At 38.4% G+C, this 18725-nt stretch overlaps 1 protein-coding gene and 1 non-coding gene across 4 annotated transcripts in view; both read right to left on the reverse strand.

The window, feature by feature from the left end:
• The window catches only part of LOC122081613, a 79841-nt gene that overhangs the window by 25728 nt on the left and 35388 nt on the right, over positions 1–18725 (reverse strand). The window contains exons 5-6 of one of the 3 annotated variants that reach the window (XM_042648811.1): positions 1114–1701; positions 522–1005 (exon numbers count right to left, since the gene is read on the reverse strand). In XM_042648811.1, the coding sequence (XP_042504745.1) occupies positions 522–1005; positions 1114–1701 (1072 nt within the window). Of the gene's footprint in view, positions 1–521; positions 1702–18725 lie in introns of all 3 variants that reach the window. The other 2 variants (XM_042648800.1, XM_042648806.1) reach the window with 2 other exon arrangements.
• On the reverse strand, positions 10284–10390 carry LOC122086821. The gene has a single exon (XR_006142540.1). It is a non-coding gene; the product is annotated as a small nucleolar RNA R71 (small nucleolar RNA).

Below are 18725 nucleotides of genomic sequence, written 5' to 3' on the forward strand. Positions count from 1 at the left end.
GGGAGGTGGGAGGTGGGAGGGGGGAGGGGGGAGGGTGTTGCGGGAGCAGATGAACACCGCATTTTTGGAGCTAGTAGATAATAGCTATATTTGTTGTCCGATTCTCTCTAACAACAAACTAAATATCATGCAATATCATTATCTGATTCTCTCTAGCAACACTCTAAATATCATGCAACAACACAAAACCAATAACCAAAGACATACTGACATTTGGCAGCAACAAAATATGTTAATACATGACATGAGGGGGAGTGTTAAAGAAGGCCACATGGACCCTTTATACCATGGGGGTACAAAGGGTACATGTGTGAGTCGATGGCATCTCTTTGATGCCTTGACTTGACTCACGTTACACACCACCACCCAACCCCCCCCCCCCCCCAAAAAAAAAAATCTAGAGCCATGTGAAACATCAGTACATTTGACTTGCAGAGCATATATGTAGCAAGTAGTTGTGAGCAAAACCAAAGGATTACCACTGGTTAAATAGAAGAAAGAATGAGAACTACTTGGCTTACCAAACCCCTGGGCAGCAACAATGACATTATTGATGTTAACTTCTCCATTCCCAATACTGCCACTAGCATCTGGAGCTTTAATACAGCATTCTCCAACTTGAAATATATTGCCAACCTGTGTTTCTGCATTGATGGTTCTAGTATTTTCTGCATCTACAAGCAAGGCGTCATTTTGAACTGAATCTTGTGGTGTATCATCCATACTCTCTACTGGATATTCAACCCTGGAGTCGCAGGATATTCCAGCTGCCTGAACAGCATGAAGTCCTAAAACAACAGAATCCCTTCCTTCCAAAGATCCCTCGACATTGTTCCCATAATCAATTGTACCCTCCACTTCACTGGAGCCCTGAATCAAGCATAATGACTGATCATCTATTTTAGACAGAGAAGTTTGATCCCCATTCCTATCATCTCTTGATGCTTCCACATCTTCTTGCTGAAAAAATTGTCCAGTGAGAGTATCATTGTGATCTTCTGCCTGCTGAAATGTATCATTATTCTGTGAATCAGATTTGACATTTTCTTGCTCCATAGATGACATTTTAGGCAAAACACGATCTTTAACATCATAAATAGAAGAGAACCCAACCCTTAGATGTCGGCTGATAATAGGCAGAGAAACTGTTGCTCTGAAGTTCTGTCTCGTTGGTGGAGGACCTCCTGCAATACTTAAATTTAAACTGGAAGATCTTTCCTTTGAAGTTGTAGCACTGTCACAGCTAGTACTGCTCATCTCTTTACTCTGAATATGACTTCCCGAGCCTGATTCATGGGTTTTGGGGGCTACAGAGGCACCGCAAATGTCATTCCCAGCAGCATTAGCAGATTCATTTTGACCATTAACTTCAGAGGATCCAATTAATCTGAACATTTCCAATGGCCGTGGAACTTTAGAGAAAGCCCATAATCCAACTCTGGCACCACAAAGCCTGCATTCCAGAACAACAGAATCTGGATCTGACTGGTGACCTCCAAAAATTAAGGGGTTTTCTTCCACCTTGTTGACCTCATCAGAGGTAGTAACACTGAGAATCTGTCCACTTGCACGTCCTGGAGGAGGCTCTAAAAGATTCACATCATCTGCAGACTGATTTGATTGGTCCTTGCAGTCCACAGCATAAGGTAAGGAACGAGGTTCCCATCCACATAAGCTGATGAGCTTTTGTGCCTGGAAGTGCTAAATTTCTCAGCACAACTAAATAGTAAATAACTAAATATACGAAGATGCATATCAAGAACATTGAAGAAGTATATACTTTTTTTTTTGGGTGAATTAATAAATGCATTAAAAGAAGGGGGAGGGAGAATATATCCCCTAGGGAGATTACAAAACCAATAACGGTAACCAAAGTCCAGAAAGGACAGCATCCAAGGCCCAATTGACTTGAAGACTAGAAGACATGTCATTTGTGACATGTCCATTACATCACAAAGCCCACATGGGCTTAAAATAAAAAAATAAAAAAAGAGTCAAGAAGCCCAAACAACTTAAAACTCTAAAGCTCACATGGGCAGGACATGACCCAAGAAGCCCAACATAAGGAGGGACAAACTCCAAACTCCAAACTCAAAAGCCCACATGGGCTAAGAGATAGGAACCGAAAAGCCCAAATAATACAAGAAGGGCAAACAGGGCAACTCAAGTAGGGTTCCACCAAACCCTACTCAACATGTTTCCACACTTCAGACTCCTAGCCACCAATATGAAAATCGGAGATCCGCCAGCAAAAAGGCAGCCACGGCAGCAGGGCGCTGGCCTTGCGGAGGGCCACGGCCAAGCAAGAAGCTGGCCAAGCAAAGGTGACAGTCGTGGCAGGGGGCGCCAGCCTTGCAAAGGGCAAACATCGAGCGGCTGTCCGCAGCGCATGCTCGTCTTGAGAGTGCCGGCGGAGCAAACGGTTCCAGATCAGAGAGGAGATGGACGACATCCGATTTGGGCAGCGGCTAACGAAATGGCAGCGGCTATGGAAGGGCAGCTGCAGGCAGAGCGAGGAGAACTCAGCAACAGGTCCAGACCTGCACCAGCAGCAACATCACTCCAGATCTGAGAAAGGGCTCAAGAAAACACCGGATCTGAGGCTTGACAGCAGGATTTGCAAGGGAGTTGGCAAGGGTGGAACACAACTTCCCGAAAGTGTGGGACAGGAGGCAAGGAGGAAAGGAGAAAAGAAAGGGTGAAAGGGAGAGAGAGAAGAAGAAGAGAAGGAAAACAACAGCGGAGGGAGAGAGGAAGAGGATGAAAGGAGGAGAAAGAAGGGTGCGTGAGAGAGAGAGGGAGGGGAGCAGCCCAGCCCAGCCCAGCCCAGCGGCGCCAGATCTGGAAAAAACTGCAGGGATGGGGAGGGCGAGAGAGAGAGTTGCTTAGGCCCCGTTTGACAATGTTCCGTTTCTGCCATTTCTGCGTTTTCTTGTTCCCAGAAATGGAGAAACAGCCTAAAAAACATTTGATAAAGTTGTTCCATTTCACCCGTTTCTAGAAACATAAATCAAAATTTATGCCTAATTACAATTTTAGAAACGACTTTGACGAAACAAGTCCGACTTGTTTCATCGTTTCTAGAAACGAATTTGAGAGAAGAAAAAGGTTGTTGTGCCCGATAAATCTTTCAACGATTTAAACCTAAAAAGAGGCAACTGAACCCACTCTCCCTTTTGGGCATTTGATAATACTATTGGGTTTTTTAGTAGCATTATGTCTGCAAAAAAACGTTTCGAGAAACAGGTCTATCAAACATCCAAAAATCCGTTTTTGTTTCTAGAAACGTGAAAAGCCGTTTCTGCTATATCTAGACACAGAAACAGCAGAAACGTTATCAAACGGTGCCTTGGAGTCTTAGATCTAGAGGATTTGGTGCAACAGAAGAAGTATATACTTTACAGAAATGATAGTCAACATTTAGTAAGGATTCATGACAGGAAAAATATTAGTAACATGTGCAATTCAAATATTTAACTAAGTTTAAGAATAGAACATAGAATGTTATTGGAATTCTTAATTTAAGAATATTATAAGAGGACAACTAAGAAAATATCTTTGACCAGTTGCTGACTTGGGATTGGCATAATACTTGTCACAAAATCAGAGCAAGAAAACCAGTAGTGCAGGGAAGGAGAAAATCAAGAAGAAGAAGAAGAAGAAAAGAAGAAAGAAAGGAAGAGAAGAGAAATAAGTGGCAAAGAAGGGGAACCTAGCTCATGGTTTTACTTGACTTCCGAACCATGGGCTAGTATCTTTAATAAAATATACATTATATATATATCAAACCCCCCATCAGTCCCAAGGGCAATCCTCCTGAATTTTTTTCTTTATGTAAAATCCAACATTATCTAAAGCTGAAATCAAGAAACAGTTGCTTCTTGCTCTTCAGCAGGAGGATTACATTGAGGACATGTCTACCTCACTCAGAGGCAATGATGAGTAGAATAATTCTATTGATCTTGCAAATGACAATGAGGATGACGGCTATGGGGTGGACTCAAAGTTTACTCATGATCCTAGAGAATGGCATAAAATATCCTATTAATCAAGGTCCTCGATAATTTATAATTTAAGGTCCTCCGACATCAAGAATACATTCTGATGTGATTAACGCAAAGTTTTCTGTCATGACTTGCTAAAGGAGCATCCTGTCATGATAAGATTCTCTGCAATGGGACAGCTCGACTCCATATCATGAAGGACATGTGTCCCTTATCTTAATATTATTGTATCTTTTGAAGATTGCTATAAATAAGGATCTAGTGTTATGTAGCAGTTATCGTTTGAAGTTGTAAGTGTTTTCCTGTGTGTGTTTTAAGTGTGTGGTGAGTACTGTCACCTGTGTGAATTCAAGTATTGTTGTGAAACCACTTTGGAGAAGGAATTTCTGACTGGGTGCTAGCTCAAATCTTAAGATAGCTACATTCTTTTGTTATTTATGTTTATAGTAGCATATCCTCTTTGTTAATATATGCTCTATGGATGGACCTATCAATGGGAATTATAGTTCCTCGATAAATATTGTGCCTCAGAAAAAACTAAGACATCATCAAATCAAACAATTATAAATTTTGTGTTAGGATTGAAGATATCATTCATAATTTTCTGGAATCCTGAAGGGAAACTTTTAAGCCCAACATCATTACGTTCCATTCATAATATCCACAGGGGACAAAAAAATTAGTTATATATATCTTTTTTCTGCAATTTGGATTTGCCAATATCCTGATTTCATGTCAAATTTAGAAAATACTTTGGCATCATATAACCTGTATAATAAATCTCCTTAATTAGGGTACCTAATTGATCTTAAGCCCTTTCTTAGGGATTTAAATTAATAACTGGACATGGAACCCCACTTTCTAATTCATCCGCCATTTCAACATAAATTGCTGGACCACTCCTGGAGGAGTAACTCTTTCTAATTAATTTTTTATCCAGCAGTTCTTGAATTTCCAACAACAACAAGAAGAAACTCATCCTTATCCCAACTTAATGGAGTTGGCTACATAGATCCATAGAAGACAAAATAGAAAAAGTCCAAAGGGGGAAGGGAGAGATGGAAAGGTGAGAGATGAGAAAAGAAAGAAAAATGGAATAAGAGGAAAGGAGGACAGCCCATGATGTAGATAAGTTACTTATTGGGCTTATTTTATTGCAAATAAACCTTGGGTTGGGTTATGTATGTGTTGGGCTTTTGATCTCATGGGTTTGCGTTGTAATGGGCCACTTTAATGGGCCTAAAATATGGGTAGAAAGTAGAAAAACGGGATTTAAGTCATTAGTTTAGTTAGAGTCCTGTTTTTAGTCTATTTCCTTTATTATTTCAGTTTCCTAGTCAGTTTAGGTTTCCCAATTAGTTAAGGATTGGGTTAAGCCTTTCCTTTTTAGGGTTTGAGTCAGTTTTGAGTCTTCTATATAAGTTTATAAGTGGCTACAACAATAAACACGAATTTATTAATGAAAAAAAGATGGCTTATGTTGTTGTGGGTGAGATGCACATTCACTAGTTCTTCTTCCCTCTTCTCAACCCTCCATCGAATTCTTTCTTTTCTTTATTCTCTTTTTTTTTTTTTTTTATTCATTCTTTTGGTCCTTGAATTTGATTTTTATTGAATTTAGTAAAGGACCTGCCTGGGGTTGGATCACTTGTGATTCGATTTTACATTATTTGATATCAGAGCCTAACAGAAGATGATTCCAGAAGTTCGTTACTTTGCTAGACAAAGGGATACATGCTACATCCTTGATTGGCTAGATTCTCTTGTGGAATATTTTCACTACTATAACTTGACAAAGACACTAAATGATGCCAAACCGGGTTTCTTAAATCAAAATCGGTTCGCTAAGGCCCAACTTAGTTAATAAATGCAAAATATTAATCAAATATCAAAGAGAGTGTCAATTCTGTAAATAAGTGGAAGTTTCTAACAAGCAATGGCAGGACTGTAATTTATTAGACTTTAGATAAAGAAAAAAGAAACAAAAGAATGTGGATGGTAATGTGAGTGAAAGGGGTAAACTTAGAATGAAAATAGAATAAGAGAAAGTGGGAACATAAGCAAAAGATAGGGATAATTCTGGAAACAAAAACTAATTAAAACCTAAAGGAAGAAATCGTGACCCTTTCTTTAACCTTCAGCCCAGGTAAGAGGCAGAGAAACTAGGAAGGCTTTGGAGTGAGAGAACTTCGATCGGTCTCTATTTGCTCCGAAATTCCGGGCGAAGATTCTCCATAAGAAGCTCTAAAAAACCCACAAGACTAACACTGGAATCTGCAGGTTGGAAGGCTGCAAGAGGAACCTGAAATAGGACCTGACGGCAGCTTAGGGTTCAGTCCTGAAATCAATCTTGTAGACCATAGCAGAGAAAAACTTTGGAGGGGATTCTCTAAGGTTTGAGTCGCCCCTAAGGAAGCAGCCTTCGACCAAAATCTTAGACTCAACCAATAATGGACAAGGTGCAATAAGCCTCCTTTCGGTGCTTGGTATCACTGTCCAGCAGAGATGGTGAACAGAACCAGCAGCTGTGAACAAGGAAATAGGGAAAGAAAAAGAAAAAGAGAAAGGGGGAAAGATGAAGAATGAGAAGAAAGAGAGGAGGATCAAAGTGGGGGGAAAGGATAAACAAACATCACAGCAGCCACGGTCACAACCATTAATTTAGCCATTCAATTATTTCATTCCCAAAACTGAAATTCCATAATTGTTTTACACTAATTTAAAGAAGTTCTCACATAAAATTGGAAAGCTAGTAAAGATGGAATTAATCTAAAATGGAAACCAACTAATTGCAAAAGGAAATCCTATGTATCAGTTTTTAAAGTAAAGAAAATCAAATATACTAATTTGCTTTCCTAATTATCAACTACCAACCCTGGCTAGACCAAAATTTCGGTTTGGGTTGGTTGTGTCTTGGCTTAGGCCTCCACAATGGATCAGTCCGGTCCAGCCAAGCCAAGGAATCTGCATCACGAAATCTTCAATTTGTTTGCTTCTGGTTAATTGGTTGTGCTGGAGACTGGTGGAGAGTCCATGAAAAGCGACTCCGAGTTCGAGGACATGAGCCTAAGACTTGGGAAGAGATGAAGTACGAGTTAGCGACACAATACCTCCCTGCATATATCTAAAGAAGGCTCTTCCCTTCCCAGGATCCCCATCAAAATATATCTACAGGTCCCCAAAAGCCACCCATAGGTGACAAGAGCATGAAGGAATTGTTTGACCACGTGACCATTATGTTGCAACAAATTGCAAAGCAGCAACAAGAGAAGACCCCTCCAACCAATGAACCAGAGTCAAAAGTTAAGGTTAGTGTTGAAGAAATTCCAGCAATTCCTATTGTTAAGGAAGAGCTAGTCATTGATGTTCCCATCAACAAGACTCATATGGAAGAATTCGAAAGCAACAAGGTTGCCACAATGGACAATGAGATTGAGACTGAGGAACTCAACACTACAACAACTGTGATGACTATGAATAGCCAAGAGAAAGATCCCCAGGAGCTTGCGATTGAAATTGTGGAGGTCAAGAACACAATGGATGAAGGCGTTCATGTGGATGATCCCATGGATACATTTGAGGTTATTGAAGCTAAGCATGTGGAGTTCATCATGCCATTAAAGTATCCTGAAGATTGAGCGCTTCACATTCTAAACTACATCCTTATAATCAAAGAGCTACCTGAATTTTTCTACGGCTCGAAGAGGGACGTGCACCATGCTATAATCACCCACACACTCTACAAAATTCGAGGATGATTTTTTCTAAGAGGTGAATTGATGTAGATAAGTCACTTATTGGGCTTATTTTATTGCAAATAAGCCTTGGATTGAGTTATATATATGTGTTAGGCTTTTGAACCTGATGAGTACAATAATGTGTGAAATCTTAGGGATATAAGTGTACATTTTGCCCCACTTTCGATAGTACTATTATTTTTCCTTTTTTTTTTTTTTAGTTTCCAAGTCTACAAGAGAAAGTGCTTAAAGTGAATCAAGAACCGGTCCAAGCTTGAACTAACTTGTCCAAAGGTGAGACCCACTCATTGGTACCACATCCTCTCTCCTACAAAATCCTAAAGATTATTCTCTCCTCGGCACCTCACAAGATCTTAAAGATGCTATGCAGAGATTCCTTTCTGATTTAATCAAGATTGCAAGATATTAGTTAATATTGCAGGGAAGGAATAGAATTTGTTAATTTTGGAAACAGATTCTCTCTTTCCTCACACAATATCTCAGAGAATGAGAATTTTTACCAAGATTTAATTTAATTTTGTTTTCTTTCTTTTCTTAAAGAAGACTTGTAGAAGGAAGGAGGCAAGACCAAAGCCCTATAAAAACCCCTTCCTCCCCCCTCCTATTGATTATTATCCCCCTTAGTTTATTTCTAGTTTATGCTTAGTTCTCTTCACTCTCTCCCTCTCTCCCTCTCTCACTCTCTTTAGTTTTAGTTCTTTATTTTTGCTTTAATCACTTTTGTAATAGCTTTTTTATGTCAATTAATGCACGCACACTTTTATTCTTATTCAGCCTTTTATGTTTATGATTTATGCAATTGAGTTGTAATTTTTAAAGTTATAGTTCTAAGCTTAGATCTAGGTGACAAGATCACGAGCTGTGGAGCATCTTTTTTTTTTTTCAAGTTCAGTTTTATTTTTTCAAGATTTGTTTTCTCTAGTACTAGAAATTTCAGATTTGGTTTATTCCAGATCTGGTTTTTAGTACTGGTAGTATCTCAAATCACCCAAGCTTTCAAGTTCAAGCATTGATTCAAGTAAATAGGCTCCTTCAGTAGTCTTCTCTCCCCCCTCTCATTCCCTCTTTTGACTACCCTTTCTTTCTTAATTTAGGATTTTAATTTCAGTCATTACATTATTGCTATCCCTTTCCCCCAAAGTTCATGGCTAGTGTATGTGTTGGCTTTGCCCCTCCTAGCCATAGAACCATTAATTTATTATTTTTATTTTAATTGTCTCCTTTTCCCTAAAGCCAAGTAGAGTAATCCTTGTAAGAGTGACTCTCTGGTCAAGTAGGGAAGCTCATATTATGATGCATCCCTCGGGCTAAGTAGAGAAACCTACTTGTGAGTCTCTCTCTAGCTTTCTCCCCTTTCTTTTACTTTATTTTTATTTCAGTATTTTTTTCCTTTATTATTTTTTTTAAATTACGTGGGTTATTTATTTTTAGTTATTTGTTTATTTAATTTTAATTGCATGGCTTGTGTCTTTAAATTCTTAGATGACGAATGGTTAGGACATTATTTTAGATACATATGTTTAGGACGGTAATTAGAATTAAATCACAACCATTAATCGGTTCACTTTCGCATTATTAAAAGAAATAAAAAAAATAAAGTGGCTGCTTTCCTTGTGTTCGACCCGTAACTATACTGATCCATACCTTGCAGTTACATTTTAAATCCCAACAAGTTTTTGGCGCTGTTGCCGAGGAGATAGTTCCATGTTATTTTTTACTTTCTTTTGGTAAATCGGAGGGCTTTGTTTCCTTTGTTTTATTTTTGTTTTTCTTTTATTGAATTCCTAAGAAGAATAACTTGCAATAATAGTTGTATCGGTGGAGGTCGCCATGCCTCAGTATGATAAAGACAGGTTTCACCCTATAGCAGTACATCAGGAATTGACCTGAGCAACCCCGGATCCCTCTCGGTAAGCTCGTAAAAAGCCAAAAAAATCAAACAAATCATAAAAATTATAAAAATCATAAAAAAAAAAGTTTTTCTATCCATTCTTTTGTGCTTGTCTTACACTAGTTGTGGGTAATTTTCTATTGCATGAGTGTTAGGTGGGTACGTAATACTAAAAATCGGTTAGAAAGAAAAGATCCAACAAGTAGTGACCCTATACGTTTGCTCTCTTTAAAACCCTTCAATATGGGAGACCAATAGCAAAACCCTTTACCTAAATCTTTGAAAGATAGGTTCTACCCTACTAGAACAGCCTAACATTCCTGCATAGTTCTACCACAAGCCTAGGGCAATAATTTTGAACTCAAATCTCAATACATCACTTTGTTGCCCCACTTCCATGGGTTGGCCTCTGAGGATGCATACCTATTTCTAAGAGAATTTGAAGAGGTATGTGTTCTAATTAAGATCCAATAGCTTTCTAATGATGCTATTAAGCTTAGGTTTATCACTTTTGCATTGAAATACCAAGCTAAGAAGTGGTTGTACGGGTTACCCACAAATTCCATAACCTCATGGGAACAGTTCACAGTTGTCTTCCTTAAGAAGTTTTTCCCAACTCACAAGACCAATAAGCTTAGAAGTGATATCCTTCAGTTTAGGCAAAAGCCTAGTGAGTCCTTTTCCAAACTTATGGAGACATTCAAGGATCTACTCCAAGAATGCCCTCACTATGGCCTAGACCTATGGAATTTATGTTAAATAATTTATGAGGGTATTGATTACCCAACTAAACAAATGATAGAGTCTATGTGCCCTGAGGGATTCACATCCTTTACAGATGAAGGAAAGGCATGAGAATTCTTACTTGACTTAGCTGACAAAACCCATGAGTGGGAATCAACCCAAGAGAGTGAAAGAACTATAGGAGGAAAAGGATATTTTATGGATGGGATAGTAGCCAAGGAAGCCCATTTGGATAGCCTAATCAAGAGAATTAAGGTTATTGTTCCTAGAGAGTCATCATTAGTCAATTTGGTTAAGATTTGTGCTTGGTGCCAGTCCCCTAGACATCTCTTAGAAGAATGCCCCAACACCTCTGGGGGCACTTCTAATAATAGTGTTAATGCCTTATACGAGAATAATCCATATAGTAATACCTACAATCCAAGATGGAGAAGTCACCCAAATTTCTCTTGGAATCAGGGCAACCAAGCAGGGCCTTCCAATTTCCATAATCAAGGTTAACTTGGACTCCAAAGGCCTCCCTTTGCACAACAATCTTTTTCCCAAAATACTTTTCCTAGGTCAAATGTAGGACCTTAGGCTAGTTTTCCTAGGGCCCCTCTCCTATCATCTTATCAGCAACCCCCTGGGTTTACCAACACTAGAGAGGCAAGTAGAATAAGTGTCTTGAAAAAAAATATGACCCCCCTCATGACAAGCCATCAAAATCTTACGAGAGAACTCACTCAAGTTGTCTCAATTATGCGTGAGAGGGAGAAAGGAATTTTACCCAGTCAACCAGAGCCTAACCCTAGGCATCATTAGCCTGTTAGTTCACAAACATCAACTAATGCACCATTGAATATAGTACAAGGTCAGACCCAACAAGGACCCTCTAACCAAAGTAATGTTGTTTATGCCCTTAGGAGTGGTAGAGAGTACCAACAGAGTGTTCCTAAATCTTCCTCATCTATTACTCCTGTTAACTCTCCTTTAGTTGAGGACACAAGCGTGCCTCTTGTTTCAGGTTCGTCTGATGAACCTAAAGATTTTTATGAAACTAAAGATGATTTGGTTGAGGAAACCAAAAATGATTCTTCTGAACAGGGGCAAATCCCTAACAGTCCTTATGTTCATCCTGTCCCATTTCCTAATCGCTTGGTAAACAAAAGGGAGACTGCTTCCATGGACAAAATTTTAGAAGTCTTCAAAAAGGTAGAAGTGAACATCTCCCTTTTGGATGCCATATCCCAGATCCCCGCCTATGCAAAGGTACTGAAAGATTTGTGTACTCACAAATGTATCACTAGTGTGCCCAAAAAGGCGTTCTTGGCAGGTAACATTAATTCCATAATTACTCAGCCTATAGCAGCCAAGTATAAGGATCCAGGGAGCCCTACCATATCTTGTGTCATAGGCAACACCTGCATTGAGCATGCCTTACTTGACCTTGGCACAAGTGTGAATCTTTTACCTTATCATGTGTACAAACAACTTGGATTGGGAGAATTGAAAGCCACTGGAACTACTCTTTAGTTGGCAGATAGGTCTATTAAAATTCCTAAAGGGATGGTTGAGGACGTCTTACTAAAGGTGGGGGAATTTATTTTCCCTGTTGATTTCATTGTGTTAGATACCAAGCCCTTCTCAACCAAAGATGAGATCCCAATAATTCTAGGAAGACCATTCTTGACTACCAGTAATGCATTAATCAACTGCCAGAATGGTTTCCTAAGATTATCTTTTGGTAACCAAACTATTGAGTTTAACATGTTTAGGATAGGCAAGCAACCACATATGGAAGAAGAGATTAATATAATTGAGGATTTTCTAGATTTTTCTGATGATTTAATTACCAACTTTGATATTAATTTTGATTCAAAATTCCAAGAGTGTATGGATGAGTTGGATGATGATAGTAAAAATTTATTTTCTAAATTCTTGAGTCTTCACACACGTGTGGAGCCCTTAAGACCCCTTTCTAATTCCATTCCCAAACCTTCCATAGTTGAGCCCCCTAAGCTAGATCTTAAGGAGTTGCCATCTAATTTGAGGTATGCTTTCCTAGGGCCTGACCAGGCTCTTCCTGTAATAATTTCTTCAAATTTGACTTCTAGCCAGGAAGAGGAGTTACTTAAAGTATTAAAAGATAATAAGGAAGCTCTAGGTTGGACCATGGCTGATATCAAGGGTATAAGCCCTTCTATTGTGCAACATCATATACATCTTATGGAGGATTCCAAACCATCCACGGAACCCCAAAGTAGAGCTAACCGAGTGAAAGAGATCCTAAAGTGCTTGGATCATGGAATAATTTATCCTATTTCTGATAGCTAATGGGTAAGCCCAGCTCACGTAGTGCCTAAGAAGTCTAGTGTGATTGTAGTTTCCAATACCAATAATGAACTAATTTCAACTCGTGTCCAATCTGGATGGAGAGTGTGCATAGACTACAGGAAACTTAATGTGGCAACCTGGAAGGATCACTTCCCATTGCCATTCATTGACCAGATGTTAGAGAGGTTAGCTGGATATGAATACAAATGTTTTCTTGATAGATATTCCGGCTATAACCAAATCCCAATTGCTTTAGAGGACCAACATAAGACCACTTTTACATGCCCATATAGAACATTTGCTTACAGGCGTATGTCCTTTGGGCTTTGCAATGCCCCTGCTACGTTCCAACGATGCATGATGAGCATATTTTTTGACATGGTCGAAAAATTCTTAAAAGTATTTATGGATGACTTTTCAATTCATGGGAATTCCTATTCTGAATGTCTTCATCATCTTTCTCTAGTTTTGAAAAAGTGCATATCTAAGAATTTGATTTTGAATTGGGAAAAATGCCATTTCATGGTTAAATCTGGTATTGTTTTAGGCCATGTAATATCCAAGGAGGGAATTAAGGTAGATAGAGCCAAAGTGGATTTAATTGATAATTTACCACCTCCTCAATCTGTTAAGGACGTCCGATCTTTTCTAGGGCATGTGGGCTTCTACAGAAGGTTTATTAAGAACTTTAGTCAGTTAGCCCGACCTCTCACTTCATTACCTGCCAAAGATCAAACTTTTGAGTTTTCTAAAGAGTGCCTAGAATCCTTCAAACAACTTAAGAAAGAGTTGACCAATGCACCCATTATTCAACCACCTGTTTGGACTGAACCTTTTGAACTGATGTGTGATGCTTTGGATTTTACTATAGGAGCGGTTTTGGGTCAAAGGATTAATAAGTTTCCTACTATCATTTATTATGCTAGTAGGACCTTAAATGATGCACAACTCAATTATACAACCACTGAAAAATATTTTTTAGCGGTTGTGTTTGCATTTGAAAAGTTTCGGTCTTACTTAGTTGGTTCACATGTGGTGGTGTATACTGATCATTCTGCTCTCAGTTACTTAGTTCAGAAGAAGGATGCCAAAGCCTGTCTTATTAGGTGGGTTTTACTTTTGTAGGAGTTTGATTTAGAAATTAGGGATAAAAAAGGTGTTGAAAACTTAGTTGCAGACTATTTATCCCCGCTTTCCAATTCCTTGACTATCGATTCTCCAGTCAACGAGAACTTTCTACATGAACAGTTATTTGCAGTGTCTAGTGAACCATGGTTTGTAGACATTGTCAACTTCTTAGTTTCAAGTGTGACTCCAGATCACTGGTCCACCCAAGATAAGTATAGGTTTCATTATCAAGTTAAGCACTTTTCTGGGATGATCCTTATTTGTTTAAGATATGTCCAGATCAGATTATCCAACGATGTGTTCCTGATCATGAGCAACATTCTATTCTCTCTTTTTGTCATGATCATGCATGTGGTTGACACTTTGGACCTAAGAAGACTGCCATAAAGGTTCTCTAATGTGGATTTTATTGGCCCACTCTTTTTAGAGATGCTTTTGATTTTTGCAACGCTTGTCCCACCTGCCAATCTTTTGGCCATATCAATAAGAAGAACATGATGCCCCTCAATCCTATTTTGGTAGTTGAGATCTTTAATGTATGGGGTATCGATTTTATGGGACCATTCCCTTAGGCTCATTGATTCCTTGTGGGGCCATTGGACTACATTCAAGACCGACCTTGGTTAGTCTCCCTACCGTTTGGTGTATGAAAAAGCTTGTCACTTACTAGTTGAGTTGGAGCATAAGGCCTTTTGGGCCATCAAGAAGCTCAACTTTGATTTGTTTGATGCGGAAATTCATCGTAGGCTCCAACTATCTGAGTTGGATGAACTTAGAAATGATGCCTATGAAAGTTCTAGGATTTACAAGGAAAAGACCAAAGCTTTCCATAATAAGCACATTCTATGTAAATCTTTTGCAATTGGTGACAAGGTCTTATTATACAACTCTCGATTGCATCTTTTTCTTGGTAAGCTTAGATCCCGTTGGGATGGCCCATTTATTGTCCATAATGTATATCCCTGTGGGGCTGTGGAGATTTTGAATTTAGGAACATGGGTAATTTCGAAGGTTAATGGTCAACGTTTGAAACCATTCCTCGAGTTTTCTAATACTGGTAGTGAAGAGGTCATGGATCTCCATGAACCTCTTTACACTGATGATTAACTTTTAATCAGGTATGACCCCCTTGCATTGTCTTCATTTTTAATTCTTTCCATGCATTGAGGACATTGCATGACTTAAGTGTGGGGGAGAGAAACCATTTTTTTTTTTGAGTTTGCTAAATGATGAAGTCCTACTTTGGCTTTTGGCTAATGATCATAGCATTCGGTTGCTTGATGTATGAAAATAAAAGTTTTGACTAAGGTACCCATTTTGAACGTATAAAAACCCTGTTGAGAAGAAAGAAACAAGCCTATGTCTTGAGATGGGACTTTCTTTTGAGAAATAAGAGACCCCTGTTTTATGGTGTTGGATCATATGTAGGTTTGTGGGTTCCTTGTACTTTTGATTTGGAGTTGAGACTTTCTTTTTAATTTGGCATGCGTTGACAAATGCACAATTTTAAATAAAATGTGAAATGTGGTATAAAGAAGAATAAGAGTTGATTCCCTTGGAACTAGACAAGGCATTGCGCCTCAAGAAGCGTGGTGTCTTGATCAAAATTCCTTGGGAGGCACTGTCTTTGTCGGCATATGCAAAAAACAAAGCTACATAATAACTTGAGTGTCTGGTGTTTGCTCCACCATGTCATTCAGGCCAAAAGTAGTGGAGTAGAATAGAGTTTAAGAGGTTTAAGAGAAAAGGAAAAAGAGAAAAAAATGTGCAAATGTCATTAATGCTTAGTAATATGTTTTGGTAAAAAACACTCCAACGCGTTAGTCATTGGTTCCCTATTTCTTCACAAGTGCTTTTGCCTTAAGATAAGGATGCTTTGGAAGAGACGAGGTGAGTTCCAAATTAAGAAATATGCTAGTGCCTGGAATTGATCAAGGGTAATAAAAGTTCAAGTGTGGGGGTCCCTTGTAAGAAAAATTATCTTTGCTCTAGATCTGTATGAGCCTTACCTTTAGCCAAGGTTAGGATTTATTTATTCTGAATTTTGGGTGTATATTCACTGCAAAGACCCACGAGACACAACTCGTCCACTAGGGCAACTTAAGGGTTTAAAGGCTTGTTGCACATGCTAAATGCAACCGTGATTCCTACGAAAGTGAGTTAGGATTTTTCTTTCATTTCTTTATTTATTTATCTTGCTCGAGGATGAGCAAAAGTCAAGTATGGGGGAATTTGATGAGCACAATAATGTGTGAAATCTTAGGGATATAAGTGTACATTTTGCCCCAATTTGGATAGTACTATTATTTTTCTTATTTTTTTTTAGTTTCCAAGTCTACAAGAGAAAGTGCTTAAAGTGAATCAAGAATCAGTTCAAAGGTGGGACCCACTCATTGGTACCACATCCTCTCTCCTATAAAATCCTGAAGATTATTTTCTCTCCTTGCTACCTCACAAGATCTTGAAGATGCTATGCAGAGATTCCTTTTTTATTTAATCAAGATTGCAAGATATTGGTGAATATTGTAAGGAAAGAATAGAATTTGTTAATTTTGGAAACAGATTCTCTCTTTCCTCACACAATATCTGAGAGAATGAGGATTTTTACTAAGATTTTATTTTATTTATTTTCTTTCTTTTCTTAAAGAAGACTTGTAGAAGGAAGGAGCCAAGAAAAAAACCCTATAAAAACCCCTTCCTCCCCCCTCCTATTTTATTATTCCCCTTAGTTTATGCTTAGTTTTCTTCTCACTCTCCCTCTCTCACTCTTTAGTTCTAGTTCTTCTCTATTTTTGCTTTAATCGCTTTTGTAATAGTTTTTTATGTCAATTAATGCAAGCACTCTTTTATTCTTATTTAGTCTTTTATGTTTATGATTTATGCAATTGAGTTGTAATTTTTAAAGTTATAGTTTTGGACTTAGATCTAGGTGACAAGATCATGAGCCGTGGAACATCTTTTTTTTTTCAAGTTCAGTTTTTTTTTTTTAAGATTTGTTTTCTCTAGTACTAGAAATTTCAGATTTGGTTTATTCCAGATTTGGTTTTTAGTACTGGTAGTATCTCAAATCACCCAAGCTTTCAAGTTCAAGCATTGATTCAAGTAAGTAGGCTCCTTCAGTAGTCTTTTCTCCCCCCTCTCATTCTCTCTTCTGACTACCCTTTCTTTCTTAATTTAGGGTTTTAATTTCAGTCGTAACATTATTGCTATCCCTTTCCCCCAAGGTTTATGGCTAGTGTATGTGTTGGCTTTGCCCCTCCTAGCCATAGAACCATCAATTTATTGTTTTTATTTTAATTGTCTCCCTTTTCCTAAAGCCAAGTAGAGTAACCCTTATAAGAGTGACTCTCTGGTCAAGTAGGGAAGCTCATATTATGATGCATCCCTCGGGCTAAGTAGAGAAACCTACTTGTGAGTCTCTCTCTAGCTTTCTCCCCTTTCTTTTACTTTATTTTTATTTCAGTATTTTTTTCCTTTATTGTTTTTTTTTTAAATTGTGTGGGTTATTTATTTATTTAATTTTGATTGCATGGCTTGCATCTTTAAATTCTTAGATGACAAATGGTTAGGACATTATTTTAGATACATATTTTTAGGATGGTAATTAGAATTAGATCACAACCATTAATCGGTTCACTTTCGCATTATTAAAAGAAATAAAAAAAATCAAGTGGCTGCTCTCCCTGTGTTCGACCCGTAACTACACTGATCCGTACGCTTGCGAATACATTTTAAATCCCAACAAGCTCCTTGAATGGGACATTGAGGAAATGGACTATGGACATAAGTATAATGGCACCAGGACTGCCAGAATCCATGAATATGTTAGTGCTTAGTCAAATTGGGTGCATAGAGCTACATCACAATTTGCTCCGATAGATCCCTCAGCATTAGGATTTTGATCTACATGTATTTCAGTTTGGGTTGATTGAGATCTATCCAAGACTCGAGGAATTCCGAGTTTTCATGTTATCTCCACCTAAGTGCAAGTTGATTCAACCATCTTTGAAGAAAGATTATTCCGAAGAGATTCAAGACTTGTTCGAATGGGAGAAAGAGGAAATGAAGCAATTCGTTAGATATGGAAAGATTGACATTCTTAAGGTGGCTAGGATCTTCATTCAATACCTACCACTGGGAAGAATCCATCAGCAAAGGTCATAAGATGCTTATCTACTATGCATGATAGCTCACTATATTCTCTGAACTCCAGGATGTGGTGCACCAACTGTCTTGATAGAAGTGATAAAGCAATTGAAGAAAGGAAGAGATATCATTCCCACAATCCTTGTAGAAACATTCAAAGGGCTTGATGACATGAACCATAGCCATAGATTCGGGCTTGATTATTATCGTGGAAGTCCCACCATTTTTCAACTATGGCTACTTGATAAGCTGAAGCTGAACAGGCCATCAAATGGAAGTTAACTTGGGGCTCTTAGTTACCAAGGAAGGAGGGAAGCCCCAGAATTCAAACTCACTGATGATTGGAAAGAGTACCTACACGAAAGAACTACAACAAACATTGTGTGGAAATGTCCAAAAAAGCCACAAAAAGATTTTTTGATGAAGACCCCGAGCTATAACTATGTCAGATTGATGGGATTGACTCACACATCCTTTTATTTGCCTACATACATCAGTCAACAATATGGGCTCGGGGCAATGGACCTAGAGGAGTTAGTGAACTTCCACCCACCCCAAGAGTGGTCTCCCCACTTTGTTGCTTACCTATCTTGCCTATGGTAGGAAAGTTGTTTCCCTCCCATGTAATTCACTTGGTAATAGAATGAAGTGATGTTTGGATTTTGGCATCATTCCGGTTTTTCTAATGAAGACTTGAGTTGTGGAATTAATCGTGCCTTAAAATTCAAACTCCTAAAC

Source organism: Macadamia integrifolia, chromosome 1 (genome assembly GCF_013358625.1).
Source record: "Macadamia integrifolia cultivar HAES 741 chromosome 1, SCU_Mint_v3, whole genome shotgun sequence".
Taxonomy (NCBI): Eukaryota; Viridiplantae; Streptophyta; class Magnoliopsida; order Proteales; family Proteaceae; genus Macadamia; species Macadamia integrifolia.